The sequence below is a fragment of the Anas acuta genome, chromosome 1, assembly GCF_963932015.1.
Source record: "Anas acuta chromosome 1, bAnaAcu1.1, whole genome shotgun sequence".
NCBI lineage: Eukaryota > Metazoa > Chordata > Aves > Anseriformes > Anatidae > Anas > Anas acuta.
The window spans coordinates 170,090,572-170,106,544 of NC_088979.1; the positions used below are offsets into that span (position 1 = coordinate 170,090,572).

Here is a 15,973-nt window from a genome sequence, read left to right on the forward strand (position 1 = left end):
TCGTGCAGCATTTGATTTGGAAATTGTCTTTGTAGAGGTAGGGAGGCACGTTGTCTGGTTTCCAGACCTGGAAAAGGGGAGGCACAGGAAGTGAAGCCTCACAGTGAGCCGTGACATGGGGAGAATCCAAGTCTGGCTTCTGTTTCCGTGCTGTAATTACAGAGTCCTTTCCAAATCTGGGGGCAAGGTGGTGAGTTTTCAGTGTATTTACTGCCAGGGTGACAAAACTCTGGTATGGCATGGCCACCAAAATTTATCTGAAGGCAAGGTAAGCATCCGTGTGGCTATATCTAGAAACAGGCATAGAAGTAATTTGGGGGTGGTATGAATTTACGCTTTGATAGAGCGCCAGGCTATGGGAGGAGAAGTCATGTAGCCAAGACTGACAAATGTAATCAGGATTCAGTGGCTCAGCTGTTACGAGACCAGATTTGGAGGACTTCTGCAGGTTGGTGAGCTCTAGAGAATTGAGCCTTTTATAATGAACTGGAGTAGCACAAAGCAGGCAAGCTATGGCTGAGGCTCTCTGGCATGGAATTAAATATTTATTTTTCATAATGGAACAGCTCATTTGAAAGCTTTCAGCAGGAAATTCTGCTTTTTAAAGCTCAGCAAGAGCCTTCTTGTTGCAGCGGAAAAGCAGAATTTCATCCTGAAATTTTTCAAGCAGCAGCTCAGCCGTTCGGTGGACACAGTGTGGCTCCGGCAACAGCACCTGGCCCTTGCCACTACGAACCCAACACCACCACTGGGGGCAAATGGTAAGAAGGTAACCAAGGAGAAATTTTCCCCATCCAAAGGCATTAAAAAAATCTTTGTGACGACTTCGCAGATATGTCAAAGGAAGCCGTTTTAGATTCACATCTGCCTTCTGGAGAAATCTTGGGGAATTACAGCGTTTAAAGGAACAAGTGAGGCAGGTACTTACAGACGTACTCTTTGATCAAAGGGAGTCAAGGTGGTTTAAGGAAGCAAACATCACGCTTTAGTAGCTTGAAGTCCTTTAGGGTTATGTCTACCAGAGAATTAAAAAAAAATAAAAATGTGGTAGATGATCTTGCCCGAGCACTTTGATTTCTGAAAAAAAAAAAACATTTGAGAAACTGTTCTGCATCACAGGTTATTAATATAAAAGATATGAAGCTATAGACTAAGTGGAAAGTTGGCACAGTCTACTGGAAATTGGCTAAAGGGCAGGAAACAAAGGGTGGCAGTAAAAAGCTAAAAGGAGATTAATTGGTGAGTGCTGCAGGGAGCAGTGTTGGGACCCGCTTTTTATTATTTACATATAAATTACTTGGAGGGTGGTATTGAAAGATCTCATCGTTTGCCAGTGGAGCCGCACTGGATAACACTGCACATAAAAAGGGACAATACAATTAAGAAAGGGTTTAATTTATTGAAGAGACTGGGTTGATCAATAGTGCAGGCAACTGAATGCGGACTGTTGTGTGGCTTGAATTCCCCCAGGCAGGCTGCTTGGGAGCACCTCAGATGGCTGCAGGCTCTTGTGCCACTTTGTCTGAACAGTTTTCACGCCACAGGGACTCGTGTTGGCTGCCTCTTACACACAGAACTGCCTGGCAAGCCTTAGCGCCTTCGCAGCGCTGGTGTGGTCCTTTGCATGAGCCAAACTCAGGTTTTGTCCGGTGGGTAGGTTGTTTGAAATGTAAATATAAAGCCGACCCACCTGCTTATTTGCTGCTTGCCCAAAGCATTTTACTCAGTACTTCTCATTGCGTGTAGGCGAGCAATATTAGAAAGAAATACCTGTAATGAAAAAAGGCACTCACTGTGTGGCGAGCCACGTAACGTGTGTTCAGAAAGGTGTCGTGGGCGACTGTGGGTTTGGTGGCGAGTGTCCACTGCTGAATTTCAGCAGAGATCTCTCAGTACCAGTTGAGATAAAATGTGGTGTAACCCATCTCTTACTGTCACGGGCGTTGGTGCTGCTGAGGTGGTGCTGCTTCCTTGTAGCTGGCTTTTCGCATTCGCTGATTGCTGAAGTCAAACTGAACCGCTTCACAGGTCTCCAGCTCTCCACATCAAAGAGGACATCAGAGGATGGCAGAAGTATGGTGACTTACAGAAGCCTTCAAGGGCTGTCCTGTTGCTCCAGAGATGTTACAGAGGGCAAAAGTTTGCGAGGGCAATAGAAGGGGCTGGGAGGCTCAGGGGAGCTGGTGGCAGGGCTCTGTGAAAGGTAGAAGCTGGCTCGTTTCTGCACCTGGGCAAGGCGGTCTGTAAGCATAACCTGCAGCTATGATGGACTGGACAGCTCTAAAATAGCTCTTTTTTGTCAGCAATGTACAAGATTGTGATGGTAGAAGCTTGGTTATTTGTATGAGGCGCTTGCTGCTCAGTGAATCCCTGAGCTTTAGCCAGGATGCTATCTGAAATACTTGCTTATACCTGGGAGACTTGACCGGGATGTGTGGTGTACTTACTGGTTGCTGTGTTGCCCGGTTTATCCCCTGAAGCCCAGTAAACTCTGGGCTGTTAAAGGTTAACTAAACTCTGGGAGATGGGGACCGTGACAACTGCTGCCTTTTGTGCAGGGGGCTTGAAAGGAGAGCTGTGCTGCATATAAGGATCTTTTCTATAATAGTATTCCCACTCAATCTGAATAAGGAGATATGCTCTAATGAAGAGAGTATCTTGCCTTGACTTTAATCCTCTCCAAAGTCCTTTTTCAGCTGTTACCTTAGATAATGAAATGAAGGTTACATTTTACAAATGACCTTTTTGTGCTTTTGAGTGAAAGGCGAACAAGTAAGGATTAGCAGTGAGGTCTAGATGATTGTTTCTCCAGAGCTGCTTGCAGTCCCATAAAATCATAATTACATTAAAAGGTCCAGGCATTTTATGTGCATTTCCTGCTCCATGGCTCCTAAGGGGAGAGTGCACCAGGGGGGAGAATAAAACAGCTCCGTGTCTTCTGGCAATGCCAAGTGCTTGTCTGACCAACTTGCTGCTGTCGGTGAAGCCCAAGGCTGGAGCAGGACGTGTGACAAGGTGTGCTGCTGCCAAACTTCAGTGCGGATCATCGTTCCCTCCTGACTGCCGTGCCGGGGTTGCCACACGTCTCTCAGATGGGGCTTGTTGCTGTGGTAATTGAAGTGCTCTGGGAGGGCTTTGTAAGGGCTCCCTGCTGGAGCCTGGGAATCGAAAGAGCAGGCGCTTTGTCAGCTGGAATACAGCGTGTGCTGGAAGGAGAGCTACGGCCACCAAAAGGCTCGTTTTAAAATGCTCATGATGACCTTTGCTCGTATTTGGGCTCGGCTGGTGGCCTCCCAACCCCTCCCAGCCCCGTCCCCCTGGCTGTGGTGCTGAAGCCAGCGGACGTTTTAACAAAACAGCCTGACACAGATAAGCTTCGGGGTTCGAATCTCAAGTGAGCCTCTACCCGCTGAATGCCGTAGAGATGCACAAAACCGAGCAGGTAAATAAATAGCTCCTCTCCCTTTGGTGGGACTGCTCCCTTGCCCGGGCATCGTTCGGAAGCGCAGCGCCTGCCTCGGGCCTGGAAAGGCGAACGAGATGCCTTCTGCTGTGCACAACATACGCAATTTATTTGGCAGAGTTAAATGGGTCTGGACAAATAGTGAAAACAATTATTTGTGAATATTTTATTAGAAAATATCAAAAATTCATCAAATGAATTATTCAGCTTCCATTTGACTAGCCCTGCCAGCGATAGGGGAGAGCTTCGCATGCAGACCAGGCAGCTGGGCTGGGGGAGGCTTTGCTTTGATCAGAGGCTTGCTTTGTGCAGCCTCGCTCAGGAACACTTGGGTCCATCCCAGCTGGGTCAGTGCCTGTGGGATGCCTCTCATGATGTTTTTTGTGTGTTTTAGGTGAGAGTCTACGACCTCCTGCAGTATGAGCATGGGCCGGATGATGTTCTGATCCTAGCTACTGATGGACTCTGGGACGTTCTGTTAAACGAAGAAGTGGCAGAAGCTGTCACTAACTTCCTACCAAACTGTGACCCTGATGATCCCCACAGGTTTGTGCTCATCCCTGACTTTCTATCCTCTCCAGAATTAAGAGTGCTTTTTTGTAATGTATTTGTGTAGAGCACATGCAGTAGATAACATGCAGTAGGTATGCATGTTTTTACACACTGGATGGAATCCCTATAGCAAATATGTTTGGGTTTGTTTTTTCCCAGTTATAACTCAGAATTGCCTACCTTCAAAGGAAAGTTGTGGGATCGTGGTATCTTGGCACAGGATCATCTTGTGGGCTGTAATAGGTCATATGGAAACTAAAGGAGGCTGAGGTCTTAGAAGAACATCACGACAGGTCTCTGTCTCCAGCAGTCACACACAACTCTCCTCTGGACAGTCTTTTAACACTAAAGAATTGTTTCTTGCTAGGACCTTATTGGTATCTCTCTCACACGCTATACATATGGATAAATACTGTGCGGTGTGGGTGCCACTTATTCCTAGTCGTGCTGTGGCCTGTAAACCCACCTCTGCTAGTAGATGCCCACTGCCTGCCTGCTGCTGGGCAGCTGTGGTGACAAAATAAGTGCAAAGTTTTATTCTATTTCACGTAGCTGGATTCTGTTTAATTTCATAATTGTAGCCTGTGTAATCCTCTTCATTTTACTGTCTTCACCTCCTCTTGGTCAGTTTCTCTCTTTCAAATATACCACCAAGCAAACAAAAAACTTCCCAAACTAACTGGAGCAGTGTGTGCCTGGAGTGTCTGTCTGCTGCTGAGTTCAGTGTCACACTGCATTAGAACATCTAGCTGGAGATCAGAAGTCTCTCGCTTCTAAAAGGGAGAATGATGAAAATGGAAGTAGTTTCATCTCCAGAGATTGTTCTGAAAGGGAGGCGCCTGTTGCTCCTGATTTTAGGCCTGGTTAGCCATTGCTGCCTTCTGCCCTCTCCCTGTGATGAGTATGGGGGAAAAGAGCCCTTAAAGCTCGTTGTACCCATGGAAAGCGGAGGTTGGGATATAAGCAATGGGATATCTCAGCAGCCAAGTGAGAACATGCAGGACTGTGTGAGAGCTCGAGTTTCACTTGTTTGGATGTGGCAGCTCTTGAGGGTATGGGGAAATCCAATCTCAAAATGCTTTATGTATTCATAATTACTGAGTGGTCATCTTCATGGGGTGAGCCCTGTTCTCCATCATCAAACATGGAGCACAGCAGAGGGTACAGACACCCTGACAGCCGTTTGGGTTTTGAAGTGGCAGCCACTCCAAACACAGGCAGAATTTTGTTACATGGCTAGTGAGGAGCACTTGCAGGGCACCTGGCACTGTGCTCTGCAGATCAGCTGCTCATTGAAGGTAGGAGGAGACCCACCCAACTGCATCCCCATTTTTCCCTAGCACTGTTCAGAGGTGGTAGGGAGCTTTTGCTCCGCATTCTGCACCCCTGAGTCTCCTGTTGCAAACACAGCTGGTATAGTGCAATACCTGTGCCCTACTCTGCCTCCATTGTCTTCTGGTAACTGGGGAAGGTTGGCTCTTCCTGCTGTCCTGGCTGGGCCTGTTAGCTGTGAACACAGTCTGGGTGCACTGCGTCGGTCTTGTTCCTTCTGGTGTTTCCAGCACTGGAGGTAGCCAACACTTCTCTTGCAGTAGGAAGGGAAATTCCTTGTTCAATCTTTCTGACATGCAAGGTGTGTAATTTCTCATCCACTATAAAATACTCATAGAAATCATAGTAAAAGCAAAATAACATTTTCTTTACTTGATTTAGATTTATTTATGCTGCTTTAGCCCCAGTAATTGTGGGGGATTAGTCTCGTTTGCACCAGTGTGAGTACGACACGCTCCAGAATTGGGCCTGCTGTATTATGAGTTAGAACAAACACATTTATTAGTGTTTGACCTATTGGTCTGTGAATGGACATCTGAATCGAAAATTAATTTGTTCTGTTAAGTAACTTTGTGCCAGGTCATTTAGAGGCTTACAAATAGTGGTAGCAAGACATTTCTCAGGCCAGCTTGCAAAAGGTAATTAGAACAGTCCCTCATATAGTTTACAATGATATTTATGAAAATTACCTTTGTGGAATTGCTCTTGCTGCTTGGTTATAAAGAATATTTAAAGGGTTTAAAGTACTGTGTGAGAGGTTTTATGTAATTACTTCAGTGGTCCAAATGAGGTATAACTAATGAATTTACAATAGCATAGCAGCTCAGACACTGGAGTTGCATTCATTCCTCTCACTACTCAGAGACAGGAGAATCGTGCTTGTAGCATTATCAGTGTTATGTTTAAAGGAGATGTTATCCTACAAAATGTCAAGTTCTGTGATGGGTGCAGTAACAGTCTGTGGTGAGGTGATCAGCTGGAAATGTAAAATCTCTAGGGATGCAGAAAACTTGTCAAAATGTAAGGGGCTTGCCCCCTGGGCCTGGTAATGCCATGATCTTCTGAAGAACCTACCATTTGGAGCAGAACCTGGACCCCGGATCCATCTGACCCAGTAGCCTACTTATTCCCTGACAGCAGCATATTTAACAAAAAGAAAGGCAAAAATAAAAATAGGAAAATTTTAGAGCTGCACAGCACTTACCTATTATGTAATTAGCTCTTTTAGGGAACAATATCCCTCCCATTTGAATTAGAAGTCATTTTACAGCCTGATGGATAAGAGCTCAAAGCCCTCAGGAAAGCTCTTGGGACTCTCTCCTGTTGGTATTTACTGTCAGAGCTCTGAGTGTTTGTTACCCACAGAAAAACATTTCTGAATCCTGTCAAACGTAACATGTGCCTGGGCATCTCCAATGCACAGGGAGCGATGTCTTCACCCAGCCATGCAGACACAGCCTCAGGGGATCTGGGCAGCGGGTGACGAGAACAGACTTGATCAGAGAGCAGCTTCTCCGCCAGGGCTGGGCAGTGCTGTGATGGGGCAAAGAAGCCAGGATGGAGCTGGATTTCTTAGCCAGCTCGTTTCTTACGGGTACTGTGGCCCACAAGAGCATGAAGGCGACCCTGAGCGAAGAACAGGTGGTAGCGACACACTGCTGCTTTTTCATACATCATCTGTCTGAGAAAGTATGAAGATGAAGAGAAGCGAGGATCTTGACCATTTCCTTCGGCTGCACTTACACACTGACCTTGGGAATCTTTCATTTCTCATCCTCCCTCCTGTCCTTCCTCTCCCTCACCCCATGTGGAGATTTATGAGGGTGCTGGGGAGTTGCTCCACCTCTGCTGTGTGTGAGCGGATAAGGAGCTGCTCAGACAACAGCATGTTGCCCCTGCTGCCACCATTTCCCCTGCAGTACTTTCACTGATCAATACTGAAAGCTTGAGCTGGAGAAAATATATATATATATTTATTCTTAAAACACAGAAGTTGTATTCCAGCGAGGCTGTTCATTAGGAGGAAGTAGATACTTTAAAACTACTTCAGCAGTTCTCTAATGCTGTCTTGACAGCTGAATCCCAAGTTCACAGCGCTGGAGAATAAAGCATTCAATAATGGACTGCTGCTGCTATTCATCTCCAGGTACCAGAAACTCGCCCCATCTCCTCTAGTGCCAAGCTGAACAGCATCACTCAATTCAGCTCTGTGCTGGGAGAGGAATACGTTACCTCGCTGCTGCCTTCACCTGTTCCTTCTCCTCCACTTCAACGAGCTGGTTTTCTTGTGTATTTCACAGTCTGTCTACAGGAGGATTTCTGATTTCTTAAAGACATTTTTTTTTTAATCTTACCCTCTCCAAACGTTAAGCAGCACATCTTTACACAATAAAGAGCAGTACTTATTCCTTTGTGCTCTTTAGATGTGGGGAGCCCTTGTTAATTAGAAAAAGAAGGAAGGCAAAGTTTTCTCCCAGAATGATGGGTTTGCTTCTCTTAAATCCTGACAATAGCTGAGAAACCCTTGAAAAAGATGTTCTTAGCCAAAACTCTCTTAGCATCAGACATGCTGTGAATAAATATTTCAGTTTCTTGCCTGCCACGTGGAGTCCTTTTGTTCTTAGCCCTGCATCTGATTTGGGGATTTGGGAACTGAGGAATGCAAGTAATGTATGTTTGTTTCTTTCCCCTTGGAAAACAAAATTTCATGTCGTTATTAGGACAGTACAATCAGCGCTTCTTGTCACCTCCTGCTGTTACACCTTGAGGTCTTTGGTGCAGACAGGTCTTGGAACCTGCAGACAGCGTCTGTGCAAGCGTGTGTTGGAGTTCAGGACTTGCCTGGTGCAAAATGACCCTTGGGCCCTGCTCTTATGGCTAGAAGTAAATTTTGTGTCAAAACTAGAGAGACCTGGAAATGTTACCACTCCCTCAGTACCACTAGGAGTGGGTGGTGCATTCCTTCTGCAGAGCATTATTTGGATTTAACATCGAACCTTTTGTGTCATGAAACGTTGTTTTATTTGCAGTAAAAGTAACTTTCTAGTAGAGCAAGTAAATCTATTCCCGATTCAAAGGAGTCGTTTGAGCCTAAGGAACCAAAATTGTAGAAATAGGACATAATAAATTGGGTATTTCTCTTCTGTTATCCCAAGAAGGTGAATAAAGGCTCTTTTGATAGCAATTGAATTTAATAATTCATTCATTGGTGAAATTAGCTGGGGTTAGAACAATCTTGGATACTCAATTAACAAACCCCTTTTTTGTCCACTGCTTATGATCAGTGGAGGTGCTGTTCTTTCCCATGCCTCAGATGAGATCTGGGCAGATCAGTTCTGAGCAAGGCTCTTCCCTAGAAAAGGGAGTCTTGAAATGCCAACCCTTCTCGTCCTTCCTGCTTTCTTCAAATTACATGGATGTGTTTTGCTTCTGATGTCTGTGAGTTTGGCTTTACAGAGAGCCCCTCATCACATCAGAGGCTGATACTTCAGATTAAAATGAAATACAGGTAGACACAATATTGAACGTGTGTCTTTTTTTTTTTTTTTTCTTCTGTGAGTCTCTTAACTGTTCAATTAATTTTTAATCAGCAAATCATAGAGAAGCTTGGCTCCACCCAGCTAAATTCAAAACATCTCAGGCAGGTGTTGGATTGAGGATTGATTGGAGTACTTGTTCATCCATAATGAGATTTCTTTCGGAGGAAACTTCTAAATTAGCACACAGATGTGTTGATCTAGTAACAGCAGGTAAAACGATATGGGATAACACGTCTGATCAATATTGCATTGGGCTCAGGTTTGTTGAATAAGGACTCATTTTAGAAATAATCCTGTTGTAAACAACTGCTTCTCCATTCTGGCTGGCGCAGGGCAGAGCACTGTCTCTGCACCACTTCTCGTGCTCCGCCACCCTTCAGCCTCCAAGCAGCATCTGGTATTTTCTAAGGACAGAAAATAACTCCCATAAATACAATGCCATTCAGCCTCACACAGTCTGGGAGTTTTGAAGCAACATGAAACTGTCAGTATTTCACTAAATTAAGCACTTGACAACTCACATTCACACAGTTTTCATTGAACTCATAAATGTGAATGGACTGTGGACTCTGAATCTGCTGTATTAAGTTTCTTTTTCCAGTTTCACTATACAAGAGATTCAAAAATCATTCTTACAGTCAAGGAAAATAGCTTATCTGCTTGGTTTAAAGGGTAATTTGGATTTTATTTTTAAATATTGCTTGTTTTCAAATTGCATTCTTTATTACAGTTTGTCTATGAAATGAGTAAACCCATATTTACCTCCAGGTGTTTCAGTCCCCAAGTATAGGTCTCAGTAAACAAGCGGTGCTATTTTGTGTCCTCAAATTTTCAGACTACTAGAAACTTAATTTGTTAAGGTATTTTTTTTTTTAATATTTTCTGAAAAGTTGTGAAGTTGGGCACTTAAAATGACTGCTCGCTTTTTGATTGATCACTGCCTGTGAAATACCTTCTGAGACAAAAGCTGCTACTGAATTATGAACGATTGCTTTGCGCGGATGTTGTGGTTAACATTTCTCTGCTTCTGGGTAGCTTGTCCTTGTTCCTGACAAATGTAAATCTCCAGGCTTTCTTCACCAAACTAGGCCGTAATACTCGCCCTCCCTGGCTGTGTTCTGCCTTCTCCACAGGTACACGCTGGCGGCGCAGGACCTGGTGATGCGAGCCCGGGGAGTGCTGAAGGACCGGGGCTGGCGAATCTCCAACGACAGGCTGGGCTCTGGAGACGACATTTCTGTCTACGTCATTCCTTTAATACACGGGAACAAGCAGTCGTGAGAGCAGTATCGAGAGCGTTTGCAGAAAGGGGATCTTTTCAGGAAGGGCCTCTAAGAGACAATGTGCGTTTGGTGATCTGACCGGGACATCTCCAACTGATGTAATCTATTCAAAGCTAATGCTGGAGGGGTACTCTTCTGCCCGAAAGGCAGGGCTCTGCACATATACTGTATATGATTAAAGATAACCCTTAAGATTACAACTCCCCTATAGAAAAGGTTTTGGTGCTTAACGGGAATGGGATTTAAATGCTGCTAGCATATTACGGATTCTGTCATCCCTCCGGGTGAAGACCTGAAATACGAGTTAATTTTTTTCAGTTTACCATGTAGCTTGGAAGAGCCATGTCAGTTGTGAAAGTAGAGGTGGGTATCAGAAGCCATGGAGGCTCCTGAAGTCCAACCCCAGGTATTCAGAGTAGTGACTTGGGTTACATCTCATTTGAAAATACTTTTATAGATATATATATGAGACTAAAAAGTTTTCTTCTTCCAAAAAGTTGCTTTCATGACTTACCTATGGACAACTGCAAACTTGTGTAATCCTTTGAATCCCCATTTTTCCTCTTGTCTCTTCTTCAGTAGACTATACTCCTGTATTTTAGTAGGAAAACTGAAATCGTTTTTAGTGTGACTATACATGTTTACTGCAGCTAAAACAGCCAGCTGCAAAATTGTCCAGGAGAAATAGGTCACAGTCTTGTACTGCAAGATTTGCTCTGATACGAGGAATTATTTGTTGAGATTCCCTGTTGTGTGCATACCATGCTTATACAGAGCAAGCAAACTCAGCTCTATGTGATGTTTACCTGGAGGTCGTGGTTTCTTTGGGATCAGATTTTCATTCATTGAATGGGTCTGTCTGCCTTATCCTGTTGAAAGGATCCCTGAACACACAGTTTTTGCATCAGCTGGGATTCAGTAAATTTATTTGGGCTCCTGAGTATATTTTCAGTTGGATTTCTACTTGTAGTGATGATATTGTTCTGGTTATCAGTTTGGGTACACAGATAGTGATCTGTTTAAGAATGATTTCACTTCTTCCTGCCTCACTTACTATTCAGCATATTCCTGCTTCCTGCTTGACTTGGCGATCAGAAAGTGACAGCTTATAGCTTTCTGTCCTCTCACTTGTTGAGGACTGTAGTTGAGGATCAAAAGATCACTGTGATAGTTACCAGCCCTTCACCCCTCACTAGCTTCATCAGCTTTTTTCTTAGCTGTACTGAATCGATTTAAATAAAGAAAACCTGAGTACCTTATTGGAGTAAAAGCAAATCCATGGGAGTAACAACTGAGCAAATCTGCAGCTTAACCTAGCTGCCTGCTCTGCAGACAGGCAGCTCTTCACTTCATTGGCTGCAATTAAAAAAAAAAAAAAAAGGAAGGTTCTCATATATAGGCAGATGTGTCAGCTGGGGAGCCAGATTCAACCTAAATTGCTCCCAGACCACGTTCTTTTGGAGCTGCTAATCTGGCTTGTACATAAAAGCTACTTCTTGAATAGCCAAAAGACAGGGAGCTGACATAATTGCAGAGCACTGACTAGGCATCTCACAAATGTTATATCCTTTCTAAAGGAGAAACTGCCAGCTCGAAGGGGAGGATGCTGTGTCCTTTGTGCTCCCTGAGGTGTGCAGACTTTCTCCTGAACAGGAGTAGCCTCGAGCTTGCCAGTTTTATAATTTATAATGTGCTATGTAAACAAAGAACAGTGCTGTTCGGTATAGCTGCCCAGATGCTTTATTTGATTGCATCCAAAAGTACGTGTGCAACATTCTCGGAGAATTTCAGATGCCCTTCTCTAAGTCTCTAGACCCAGGAGGAGTTTCAGAGATGAGCTGAGCCGATGCAGAGTGAGCAATGGCTCGCACATGCAGCAAACTGCATGATTTTAGCCTGGAAACTGTTCCGTGCATGCCCCAGTGCCTGCATATGATAAAGCTGTGCAGAACACTGAGGTTTTATGTTCTAGAGCTTCAGTATAAATCAACTGTGTATCTGATTATATGTTATCACACTTTATCTATTCCTTTTTATTTTTTCCCCTTTACATCTTTTTGTGTGAGCAAATGGGTGAAAAGAGATCTGCAGGTTTGGAGTCTAGAGTATTTTTCACATGGCCCCACATATGTTTTGAAGTTCAAGCAGGAGATCTTCTCTTGCACTCTCTTTTTTTCTTTTTTTTGGCCTAATAAACTTGTAAACATGCTTTTCATGCTCTGTGTAACTCCTGTTGTCTCTTTGCAAATGCAGTTGTGTAGTCCTTTAGCAATAAAGATCCCCTTTAATGAAGAAACTAATGGCAATCCCTCCAAAGCCACATGAACAGCAAAGAAGCTGATGCTTGCTGTTACCAGCTACAAGCTGGAGTCAAACATTTCGGTACCCATGTGTTAGTCTTCATTATTCAGTAACACGGTGTCAGCATTCACACCAGTCATTATAAAACCACTGAGTACAATGTGGTAGAAATTAATTTCCGGGATAGCATCAGCCAAAATTTAAAAGTGAAATTTCAAGGCAATGGAAAATGCATCTTCTCTTTCAGTGGTGTTTTTAAACGTGCCCCTAGAGAGATGGGGCAGCAGAGTGCATGACTCGGTGGGAGCAAATTCAGGGATCGGTTTTCAGAGCAAAATCTGGCAGGCACTAGTATGGCTTTGTGCATCAGCCTCCAGTTCTGCTGTTCACCTGAGGCATTGCCATCAGTCAGCCTGCTTCTCTGCAGCTGCTGCGCCTACCTAGGTCAAGTTGTGTTAGCTATGAGCTCTTCTCCTGGAAAGGGCAGAAGCACAGGATCAACAATTGACATAAATTAGCATCAATTCTGAAAATTTTCAAGAGTAATAAAAAGCTTTCTACTCAGATGTATGTGGCTGAAACTATGCTGTGATGTTTTTTTGTTTTGCTTCTTTACAAAGTCCCTGTTACACATTTACAGGCTTGCCTACCCTGAGTGTTGCTGGTTCACCTCTGATACGCCGCTTTAGCACCTGGGCTCTCACTTCTACTCGCCTTCATGAGGAGCTTCCTACATGCCTGCACTGTGCTCTGTGCTCTGCTTCACAGCATGGTATAAATACATCTACACGCCAAAGCATGGCACAAATAGGAAGCAGGAGCCATTTATTGGGGAGGTTTGTGTGAAGCTGGTATAACTAAACACGTTCCCTATTTCATCACAGAGTGCATTATTTGGGAGTCACAGCATTAGAAATCACTGACGGCAGGGAGGAAGGGTTGCTGTGGTCCACAATGCACAATGCCATTTTTCAGGTAGGCACAGGATGGATACGGCCATGTTCAGACTTGCAGCTGCTCTGCTGCTCAGTGAAGCTCTGAAATCAGGAGCTCATCTCGAACTGGAGCAAGTTAGGCACCAAGTCCAAATCTAGGTCCTTGGCACATCATCTTAGTCACTGCCTGATGCCATCAGCAGTATGTGTTGTTGGTTTTTTTTTTGCTAGTGAAGTTCTCTTAGTATCCAAAATTGTTTGTGTGAGCAGCAAGGAGGCTCAGCCCTGAGTTACATCTGGATTAGCACTGCCATTGCACAGTGCTGTATCCTTGCCAGTGCGTTGGCACTGCTCAGAAAACAAGGCAAGCTTTCATTACTTGGACACCAGCAAGGAAAGGAAATAGCATGCCACATAGCTCAGATCAGCAGACAACACCATCTAACATTGCCTTCTGGTGCCTGGTCCAGTCCAGTTTCTAGAAACCCAGACCCAAGAAGCTTCTACCATTGCGAATGCTGTTGCAGAAGTAGGACAGACATTCCAGAGGTTTTCTCTCACACTACAGCCCGAACTCACCTTTACTTAATTAGATGAAGACAATAGTTCAAAATGTCATTTACACCTTGAGTGAGGGATGCAACTGTCTTCTGTTAAATTAATGCAGTGATGCTTCCCGTATGAACACAGAAGTTGTCCATGAGAGCTAATTTTCAATGGCCTCATGGTGGAGAGAGAAAATGCTTTTAATAAAAGGACTTCTAAAGAGTAACAGGTCTAACAAGCTAAAGGAAAGCAGTCATAGCCTGCCATTAGCCGTGCTTTTTCATGTTAAAGTTGATTCCATATTAAAACACGACAGGCAAGGTCTATGAGATGCAGTAGACTCCATGTCTCCAAGACATTTTTGAAGAACTAAGAACTGCACTTGGTGTTTTGGCTTTGAGCTTTTACTAGATTTTAAAGAACACTACACACTCCAAGCCAATCTGCTGTGTTTCTTCCTGCATCAGCATTTTGCTGCTTTTTTTTTTTTAATCTTATGTGCAAATAATTTCAACACTTGTATCAAACAGGAGCTGCAAACTCTACAGAATTGTTGTTCCTCCCCGACATTCTCGGTGTGTAAATAGTTTTCCTCCACGTGTCTTAGATGCAGACGTAGTGATGTGGCTGCCATAGAGCGTGACCAAACCATGCTGTAACCGTGCTGCTGTATTTCTACCTGTGACGTACTTGAAGGAGGATGCCCTTGCCCGCCTCCGGTCTCATTTTTTTATTATTATTATTTTTTCTTTATATTTTTTAACTGTTGCTGGTGATGTTCTTTCATAGGTATCTTATTTCGGTTTGGGTTTTTTTTTAATAGCCGTCACTGTTTTCTTCCCTTCATTGGACAAGTCATCTTATTTTGAGACCTGTAAAACTCTCTAGGTTTTATATGTCCTGAGGAATGGAGGACCTGCTGGAGGAAGATGTTTTGGACCAATGTACTTATGCTTTGTGACTGTGAAATGTTAATCTTTTTGTAACCGAAGAACAAAAAAAAATGTTTAGTAAAGGGATATATTTTGTGTTTTTTGAAACTTTTCAGTGCAATGAAAAAAAAAAAGAGGAGGATGCTGAAGAAGTGTATGCGTAAAATTTTAAATAAAATTTTAAATTATATATATACATCTTTATCTATAACCATTATTATTCTGAATGTCCTGAAGAGTACCTGAGTCTCCTTGTGTATTAATTGTGCAGTACAGACAAGCAGCACACACTGTTTTACCAGGGAAAGGCCGAGTCCCTGACGAGAGGTCTCACACCAGATCTAATGAAGTAGATCCCTGAGAGGTGCCTCAGTGTGTGGGGTGATCCGGAGGAGTCCGGCTGTAGGAGAGCCCTGTGAGCTGCACGCTGCTTTTAGGTTATGATTCATGGCTCAGGTTGCCAGCTGCTGTGTTTGACTCAATGAAGAGCTATGCAAAGTGCTCAGCTCTCCGCTGTCTGTGGTATGAAAAATTGGGTGCAAGTTCTGAAATGACAGCGCAGTTGGGATATGGTTTTCCTCCCCAGTTTCTCAGGAATCACTGTCTCAAATTCCACTCCAAAGTTTTTATTAGAGTGAAACCAAAGCTGATTCATTGATTCCATCGAAGCAAGTCTTTATGGTAATTCAGCAACCGAAGATGTAGCTGACAGGTAACACCTGCCTCTTTGCACTGTACCAGCACAGCCACGGGCAACATCCTTCTGTAGCACAGGGATGAGAGCTGAGTGCGCTGTTTGCTGTTTGCCTCTTCAGGTGTTGCCTTGTAGCACTACTACTACTCCCCGTTCTTATTTTACTTCAAACTCAGTAGAAGAGCAGTGAAAACATTTGTTCACTGCTGCCAGTGTCACCCCACTTTTTAAAATGCTGCCTGTGCCCAGTGTGTTAACTGAGCATAACAGTGCAGGGATGAAGGATTTCTTCTTTTCAGTCTGGTTCTTCTTACTCTCCTCCAAGTTCTACAGTTTACTACTGTACTCAGACCACTGAGTCAGGTTTAAAATTACGGTGCAAATATACTTTGGAGT

At 43.9% G+C, this 15,973-nt stretch overlaps 1 protein-coding gene across 2 annotated transcripts in view; it reads left to right on the top strand.

The window, feature by feature from the left end:
• PPM1H (protein phosphatase, Mg2+/Mn2+ dependent 1H) overlaps positions 1-15,077 on the top strand; it is a 138,153-nt gene extending 123,076 nt beyond the window's left edge. The window contains exons 9-10 of one of the 2 annotated variants that reach the window (XM_068669329.1): positions 3,858-4,009; positions 10,020-15,077. In XM_068669329.1, the coding sequence (XP_068525430.1) occupies positions 3,858-4,009; positions 10,020-10,167 (300 nt within the window). In that variant the 3' untranslated portion in view covers positions 10,168-15,077. Of the gene's footprint in view, positions 1-3,857; positions 4,010-6,770; positions 8,980-10,019 lie in introns of those variants that run through there. The other variant, XM_068669328.1, reaches the window with a different exon arrangement.
• Positions 15,078-15,973: the final 896 nt, after the last annotated feature.